The 9,181-nt window shown below is 40.4% G+C and overlaps 1 protein-coding gene across 1 annotated transcript in view; it reads left to right on the top strand.

Moving 5' to 3' along the window:
- The first annotated feature begins 266 nt into the window (after positions 1–266).
- The window catches only part of KCNT2 (potassium sodium-activated channel subfamily T member 2), a 160,469-nt gene continuing 151,554 nt past the window's right edge, over positions 267–9,181 (top strand). Inside the window, 1 exon segment of the mRNA XM_030033481.2 lies at positions 267–466. Coding sequence (XP_029889341.1) covers positions 372–466 — 95 coding nt within the window. The 5' untranslated portion in view covers positions 267–371.

Below are 9,181 nucleotides of genomic sequence, written 5' to 3'. Positions count from 1 at the left end.
GCGTTGGCGCCGGCTGGGTGGGCGGGTGGGCGCGCGCCGCCGAGGCCGCCCTACCGCCGCCTGCCTCCCCCTAGGGCTGGCCGCCCCGCGGCGCGAGGCGGAACTTTCAACCCGCGGTCCGTTAACCGCCACTCGCGCCCCGGGGCGCCAGCCGGTGCCGCCACCCCCCTACGCCGCCGGGAGACAGCCCTCTCGCCGCGCGCCGTCTGCCTTTGTGCGCGCGGCCCCCGCACGCGCCTGGGGGACGACCCGCCCCCGGCCCCTCCTGCCTCGCTGGGCTTCCCCCCCCCCCCCTCCCCCGTTTTGGTGGGTGGGGGGCGGCTGCCCCTCCGCAGGGGAGCGGCGGCGGGCGTTCCCCTCCTCCGGGCAGGATGGCGGACCTGGACAGCGAGGTGCCCCCGCTGCCCCCGCGTTACCGGTTTCGGGACTTGCTGCTGGGCGAGCAGGGCTGGCAGAGCGACGACAGGTGAGCGCGCGGTCCGCGGGCGTGGGGGCCGCGGTGGCAGCCCGAGAGGGAGCGGGGGGTGCTCCGCGGGCGGCGCCCCCCGCCCCTCGGCCAGCCCGCCCGAGCGGGGGCGGCCCGGCGGCGCGGGCCCCGCGGAGGGTCGGGGTGGCGGCGGGGCGCGCTGCCCGCGCACGGCGCGGCCCTGCCGCTGGCGGGTCGGCGCGCTGTGAAGGCACGCACCGCCCGCGGGAGGCCAGCCCCGCTGGAAGACTTTCTCGGGGAAGGGATGCGACGGCTGCCGAGGGGCCGCGGTGCCCCGCCCCGCCCCGCAGCCGAGGGCGAGTCGCGGCCGGCGCCCCCCCGGCAAGGCGCTGGGCACCCCGCCGCCTTCGGGGCGCCACCGCCTGTGCAGAAGGGCAGTACCTTTCTCTTCTCTGCGGCCACGGTAGGAGGAAGAGTAGAACAGGTACGGTACCGTCTCCGGACGGTGACTCGCACTGAGGAGAAACCCCAAAGAAAATACTCTTCTGCCGCTTGTCGAAAGGCTACCTGCCGGGGTCATCGGATGTTTTTGCTGTCCAATACGCATGCTGCTTTACGTGCAGCTTCTTTTAATGCTAGGATCCTAGGCTTTGCTGTAACTACCATTAATTTATGCCTTTATGAATTATTTCAAGGACTGTCTGCATCTTTAATTACAAACCAATAGAAGAAGGTATTTGTTTGTCTCAAGTCAAATAATATCTTTGAAAGGAAACAAACGCCTTATATTCAGACAGACAGACCAGGAACGTGTGTTTAATTTCAAAATGCTAAATGAAAAGTATCCTTGACCACCAACAGCATCATGCCACTCTGTTTGACCATACAGCCTGGTGTGTCAGTAGGCTATTACATGATCCCGTCTTGTGGAATTATGTGTGATATCCGCTTTGTAGTAACAAATCTGTTGTGGTCAAATGACAGAAAAGCAAAATTGTCTGGTAATGTATAGTGGCATATTGGATCGATTTTAATTCAATATATTTACATTGTCAGAATGAGTCTTTAACTTGGCAGTCAGGAACTTTGATTTTAATGCTGGTCTACATCGTTTAGATTTTAGCTACTTTCCTAAAGAAAGATGGAGTCTCATTGATTGGTAGTCACAAGATCATGCAGATACGTAACTAATTATTACCTTTGTTCAGGAGAATATGCTATACATTGAAGCAATTAAACAAATGATGTTTATTCAGACAGTTATGAAATGATGAATGACGTTTAAGATAGTCACAAAAAATGAATGCTGTTGGTTGGAAATGACAGCATTGTAACTACATAATGGAGAGTTAAAGAGTATGTTTATCAAGGCATGGTTTTATAGTTTAAAAAATAATTAAACCATACATATATTCTGCATTCATAACTTCTGATTGCAGTATTCTTTGAGATTTTAGAAAATTTAGATCTTGGCATCTTATACCTACATTTTATTTTCTACTGGAATAGGAAGAAAACCCAGAACCTTTCTTATTTTATCAGTTTTGTTTATTTAGCTAGGGTTTTGATGGCTAAAATAAACAAAATATTCTCTATATACCTTTTTGGACCACTCTGTGGCTTAACACTTTTTCTAGCTCTAGTTTAAACTTCTGTCAAGCATTTTCCTGACACCAGTTGTTTGACTTGAACTTTATGAAGTTACCTTCAATGGAAGCAGCATGATCTGGTCTCAAATAGGAAATAGTGTATAAGCAACTGCCCAAACCATAGCATCCATTTAGTTATAGGAATGTCTATTGCAAGTCTGTGTGCACTTAACAAAATGAAAGTAAGTAATCCTTACAAAATATTGATAGCAGAATTATAGCATAACAGTATTATAGAGCATGGTTATTGTTGGAAAACTGTAGCAAAGGACTAGTGGAAAATGAATAGTTTTAATTATTTTATTAATACTCATACAAGCATTACAAGAAAGATCTCTAGCACATCTGAAATATAAAATACGAACCCAGAACTGAAGATAGCTAGTGGAAATGGCTTTCTAGATCTTCAAGTATTGTCCTGTGCTGAGGCTGGATGCAGCTGCACTGTGGCAGGAAGGCTGTGCAGTTGTTTCCCTGCAGTGCAATCAGGATTGTGCTTTACATGAGGCTGTGAGAGCAGCACTCTCTCCTCCAGCTCTGCGAGTTACCATAGCAGTCTCTTTCGGTACTAGCTTTCCAGTAACTGAACAAAGTCCATTCTTAAAAAATCTTGTCTGTTGTCTTTTTTTTGTCCACCTTACAATATGATCCTGTCTGGATTCTTGTTTTTTTTGTACTGGAGGATATCACTTTTAATACTGAAATATTAATCCAATCCCATGTTGCTGGTATTTTGCTAGTATGCTTTTTTCTATAATGGATAGATCTTCTGCATAGAAATATTGTCAAATGGAATATTTAGAATATTAGGCATACTTTCAGGAAATACTTAATGAGAAAGACTGCAGACCTGTGGGAACCCTGCAATCAGCTGCTTATTAGCTAGTAATGATTAGTATTACACAAGTACATCTTATTTTTAATTGTTTGCTTTTTTGTCTTTTCTTTGCATCCTTACATAAGTGGTTGAAGTTTGTTTTTGGTGAAGTGCGTCTTTTGTATTCTATTCTAATTAGTGTGTAATATAGATATTGCCTAAGGTGTTCCTTGTAACCCCTTCAGTTGAATGGACATTAGCTATGAATGGAATAGGTGAACACTAAAATACAGTTGAAGTAGCCTTATAGTATGGCTACACAATGGCAAGTGATCAAGATAGTTCATTTTAGGAGGTTATTGGCCCTTGGCTGAGATGCTGGAAATAGTTTTCTGCGTATTTCCAGTTCACTGCAACTTCTTAATTCCACTTGCTTTCAACACCGGCAGTCTGATTTATATCAAGGGTTTTCTGTCTGTGTGGTTTGTGAACTTCAGGTCTGTTACCAGCTAAACTCTTTGTCTTCTTAGTTCCATTCCCTTTTTGATCTTCCCAGTCTGTTCATCCTTGAGGTCTCTCTTTTCTCCTTCCATTCTGCCCTTTCTGGAATTATGCTCACTTGTTGCTGGCTGGGAGGCATATGTTCCATCTCTGTGTTTTCAGATGCTTGTTGATTCTTCAAAGTGGAGAGGAGATGGAATTACTTCTCTCATCTGCCACAAACCACCCAGGATTCCGTGTCACCAAATCACAGTTTCGATAGCACAGTTTGCCAGTAAATCATATGGTAATACTTAATAATAAATATGATGGAAATGATACAGACCTCTTTTTTGCTGAAACATGTATTTCTGACAAGCATAGTACGCAGTTTTGAAACCTTACTGGTTATGTTTCTTTAGGAGAGTTCGATCAGCTATTTCTTTTAAATGACCATGTTCACGTATAAAATGCACACATGCTAAAATGCTTAGCTGAATGTAATATGACTCTGATTCAGGAATTTTATTCTTAGATCTGTACCTGTTTGGAGACAGATTTATAATCTTCATTTTTTCTCAAGGACTTCTCCTATGGTAGACCTTCACTCAGGCATCTTTTCTTATTTTGGTGTCTAGCTCATGGTCCATTTCTTACCTATTCTTCTCCAACACAGTAATATCCATCTCGCTGCTTTTGCATTTCTTGCTCAGAAAAATAATTCTACTTGCGTAGCTTAGATTCCTAACCAACCTTGCAGTTGGCTTCAGTAACAGATGGGTTCTGGGCTGTCATATTGCACAAACCGCCAAATTGGATTGTATATTATTTTTCATAAAAGAAGTTGCTGTGTGCAGAAGAACATGGTGAATCTTTGGCAAATGCATTTGTTCAGTAAATAAACTATTCTGAATAATTTATTAACATTCTTGAATTTGCTGAGTGATTTTTCCTGAAAAAAATTAGATATTAAAACCAGTTTTGGTTTTTGATGGGCTAGATTTTCAAAGGATCTGCTTCCCTTTGAAAACTGTGGAGATAAAGCTTGATGCTTACAGTACACACATTTTACATGGAATAGTTAAATATTCATTTACTCAGAGAGATAACTCTGAGTAAAAACTCAGCTGTTTTCCTGTCACTATATAAAATATTTAAATATTGCCTGGATCAATCTGAAAAGCTTCTGCAGGACAGCATGTAAAAGATGAGCCCAGGAGCTAGAGCATGTGTGTGCGTCAAGTGGGCGATTTCTGTGGTGGGTAGGGTACTGTACTGGGTTTCTTCTGGCCATGTAAATATCCCAGTCACTGGGCTGAGGGTAAAGAGAAGATTGAGTCATTGACTTTTTCACTAATTTTGTAAGTATCACTAATATCCCTTTGTGAATCTCACATTTTGCTTTCATTATTGAAAGTATCTGAAACTGAAATAAACTGTTTTGATTTTCTGGATATTCTTGAGATGTTTCTTGACCATCATAATGCAATTTGTCTTTCACTTTGGCTGCTGAGGAAGGGAGCAGAAATAAAGGGGGGACTCAGTGATTAACATAAGAAGTTACTCACCTGTTAATTCAGTGAGGTTTCACTGAATCATGATTGTAACAGTAAATCATGTAATAAAACATTTCATAAACCTACTGATCATCAGTGCTTAGTCTTACCAGCTGTGTTGAAGAGCAGCACAAATAAAAGTAGAAAATACCCTACCTAGTGAAGACCTGACATGTTCAAAGCTGGTAAATAATTTACTTCAGAGGAGGGAATAAAAGAGGATATTTATTTTGGGTTCCCATTTAAGCTTTGGAAAGATACAACGAAGAGGTTACTAACAAAAAAAATGTTTTCTTGTGTACATACGTAGTTACCATGTACTTCAAAGTAGCCAAACCATAGGATGCTAGAGATGTAAAGAAAGAATTCCAAGTTAAAAATAAAAAAAAATTTACATTCTGTCAATATCACTGCTTTTTTAGTAAGGTCAGTCATATAAATTCAGTGCTTGAGTATCTTGCAGAGCACAATTTACCTCACATTTCTTAAACCATTTATGTACAGATGCCTAGTCTGTTCTTTAGAAGCTTATGAAGATCCAAAAGCTGCATTTATTTTAGTAAATTCAAGCAAGCCAGGAATGTTTCCTGCCATTGAAGCATGACTGCTTATTCTCGTAAATTGTTCAGATTTTCCTTTGCGTGCTTTGGTCGTAGCCAGCTAGCCAAAACTGTCTTGAACAGTGCAGTGCCCAGGAATGATTTGGCAGTTTGAGTGTCCAGGGAAACACTCCAAGCAGGCAAGTTGTATATAGTCACCTAATTTGGGAAGCTCAAACAGTTTTCTGATACATATGTAGGCTGTTTTGTGCCATTTAATATCAGTGCCTGGGAGTGTGCCTGGGCAAGTTTAACTTACTTAAAAGATGTACCCGGAGAGGGTCAAAGTAATTTTCTTGTGAAGGTAACCTCTCTGCTTTAACATTACATGCTGCTTCTCCCATTTGTGCTGGTAGTTCCTCTCTTTCTGGTCTCCTGTATTTTCTGCACAGTCACATGTTCAGATTATGCATATATGGTGGACTGTGTTGTAGAGAGATACATTTATAAAGCACAAAACTGCTTGTGCTTGGTGCCTTCCTTCCTGAAATACGCAGTATAGACCTTATACATGGGCAATAAGTGTGTTTTGTCCCAGAGTCCTTAAAAAAGGAAAGAAAAAATACTCACTTTTAAAGAATTTCAATTTATTGGAATAATTCTTTCCCCACAACGTTTTAGAGAAAGAAAAAGAAACATATGGATTTTTTTAAAGTATGCAGAGTGAGATTCATTTTAGTGACTTCATAAAAATGTATATAGTATGTTTTGGTTTGTATACCTTTTACACTTTAAGTCCCTTTGGGTTTAGGTAAGATTAAGCAGTATGTTGGGCTTTCTTTGGAGGTTGCACACCAAGGTAAATTTTATCAATGCTGAGTATTTCTAGTAATACTAATTAAGACACCATGTAGTATACATTCCAGTGTTGAATTGCTGAATTAATGCACTCTGTCATATGAACAAATCATTCAACAATCGTAAATTTCTATTTTATACGACTATTTCATTCTACTGCCTGTTGAAGTTTAGCATTGTATACAGAGCTAATATGTTCTAGGAAAAATCACTATTACTGTGCCACTTCAAAGTCACATACAACAAATGGAATGTAAAGAGCAAAAAATGAACATAGAAACCCAATAGATTTTCTAACCCCCACCTTCAAAGCATCAGATTTCATAACTCTTCTATATGCTGTTGCAATAAGTATTTACAATTTCATAGTCATGGAACAAAAATTTACATTTTCCAATTCTGTAATTTTTTCCTTTTCTCTATATATGTAACGAGAATATTAACTGGTACTGGACATACATTTCAAATCCTGCTCCTGTATTGAGATGAAAATTTGAGTCATTTTGCTACGCTATATACTTTAATGATGAAACTATAGAGCTAAATTTTACCTTTGTGCAAGAACTGTTCTTACATTGGATACTTAAAGGATTACATTAAAATCAGCTTTCCCTTCTGATGTGCTTACTGCATAAATGAACATTACCACCTATCTGGAAAGGAAAGAGATTCAGATAATACAGAATACCTCCACAGATCCCTTGGACAATTGTATACTGCTGGCTGTCATGTTGACTGGTGACTTTCAAGGAACAGCTCCTTGCTGTAAGTCTCAGAAGGCACTTTAACAGTCATTTGTCACAGTGTGAATTAGTGAGTAAAGCCTTCCCTTTGCCTTTCCTTTTGGAAATCACCTGAGATTGTTAAACTAAAAGGGGATAAAAACCCCCACACATTTCTGAATCAAGTGATTTAAAATATACGAGTCTAGATTCAACTTGCACAAAAATTCTATTATAATTTCCTCAAAAGCAAATTCTATTATGGTTTCTTCAAAATAATCCTCCTCTTCCCTTCAAGAAATACTTCACTCAATTTGGCCTCCTCATTTTAGAAAACGTGTTAACTTTTATGAGTTCTTCCATTTAACAGAGGCTACAAAATAAAAGGACTTAAGCAAATATTGTTAAATTTATCTTGATTGGTCCATGTAAGTAAATTTTCAAAATAAAGTGATTTAGAAGCCTAAAGTCTATTTTAAAAGCTTGATTTTGATTGAAACTGCTCAAGATCTTAATGGGCTAACTGACTAAGAGAGCAAGTGTTTTCATAGCTGCAGCGAGACTGCACAGTAGTAGTTGGAAAGTTTGAGCTGCCCTAAACCCTGAAAAAAATTGCTCCGTGTACAGGCCAAGCCCTTTCTCACTGTGCAAAACCACCTAAATTAAAAAAGGATTAAAGAAAAATATTAACATTGGTAAAACCACTGCATCAGCCACACCAAGAGGTCTGAGTTTACACTTTTGTGGCAGGTTTAGGAGTACAGTCCCATGTAAGTAAACTGTTAATGTATCTCCGTACTCACCTTCCTTCTAAATTTATCTTAGGATTGGGTCCCTATTATAGCTAAAAGAGGGAATCAGTTTGCTTGTGTGGAAGTAAGAGAAAGTAATGCTTTGTAGAAGGCAGTTCTGTCAGCCTCATGTTAATTTCTGTTTTAGCATCATTCTTGCAACAATGGAAGCAAGAATGCATTGTTTCTATATTGCACTTAAACTAGCACACACTGGAACTGGGGGAAGGACATGAAAAGAGAAGAGGAACACTTTGGTGCTGTTAAAACTGTATCTGTCCAAGGAAGACATTGGTAGTATGCCCCAGCGAAACTTTTCTAGTGCAGAAAAGGTTTAAGTGTCTCAGCTTAAAAACTCCCACAGATCAAGTAGTCTTCCTCCTCTGGGACGACATGATGCACAGCTTGTAAACGTGCTTGGTACTTTAGTCATTACATAATTATACCCTTATTACTTTAAAGCTCTTATTTTTCCATCTAGAACTTGATACTACTTTACATCTGGCAGACACTGTAATACTCCATGGGGAACTGAAGCAGTTCTTTCCCAGATGGTTTCTCTCTTAATTTTATGATTATTATTCTATCACAGCCAATTATTATGACTCTTTATTTTATAACAGTAAACTGCTGCATTATGCATTACTCTCAGAATGACTCTTCTATAACAAATGGTAACATTAATTCATTTTGTCTCACTTTTATCCTGTAACAAAGAAATAGATCACTTGGAGCATCAGAAATGTCTGAAGCTTTAAAATACGTTTATTGTAAAATAAATCTGCCAAACATTTCAGTGCTACACATTCAGTTTCTAGACTTAACAATTAAAGGCGATCTTTTGTACTGAATTCTGATATGTACAGTATGCCCAAGTACTTGTACTAATCCACTAAATGCTTTAAAAGTGGATTCTTCATATTTTTTCAAGTAAATGAGCAAGTTAAGTCCTTTCTGGAGGCCTGCACACCATGGTCCCATAATCTCTCTGTCATTGGAGAGAATGCCATTCAAAAACCGTCAATGTTCTGCAGCACAGAAGATTTGGTACAGAATGCCTTAAAACAGCTGTTCAAGATTTCAGCCTCCCCCATGCAATCATCTGCTAATTATGTTAGCAGTCAACTTCCTGGTGGGAAGTAGCAGTAAAACAGAAACAGTCATTAAGAGACAAAAACCAGTGTTTATACTCACAGATAAAAACAGAGATATTATTATTTACTCAGAAGTATCTTTTGAGGGACAAATCCTGTCTCCACGTACAGAGAGATCTGTTAGGCAGTGCTGTAGTTTTGTGGTGGAAAGCAGGTTGCTGAGTCTGACATCCTCCTGCTTGACTTGT

Source organism: Aquila chrysaetos, chromosome 12 (assembly GCF_900496995.4).
Source record: "Aquila chrysaetos chrysaetos chromosome 12, bAquChr1.4, whole genome shotgun sequence".
Lineage (NCBI taxonomy): Eukaryota > Metazoa > Chordata > Aves > Accipitriformes > Accipitridae > Aquila > Aquila chrysaetos.
This window is presented reverse-complemented; position numbering and strand designations above follow the sequence as displayed.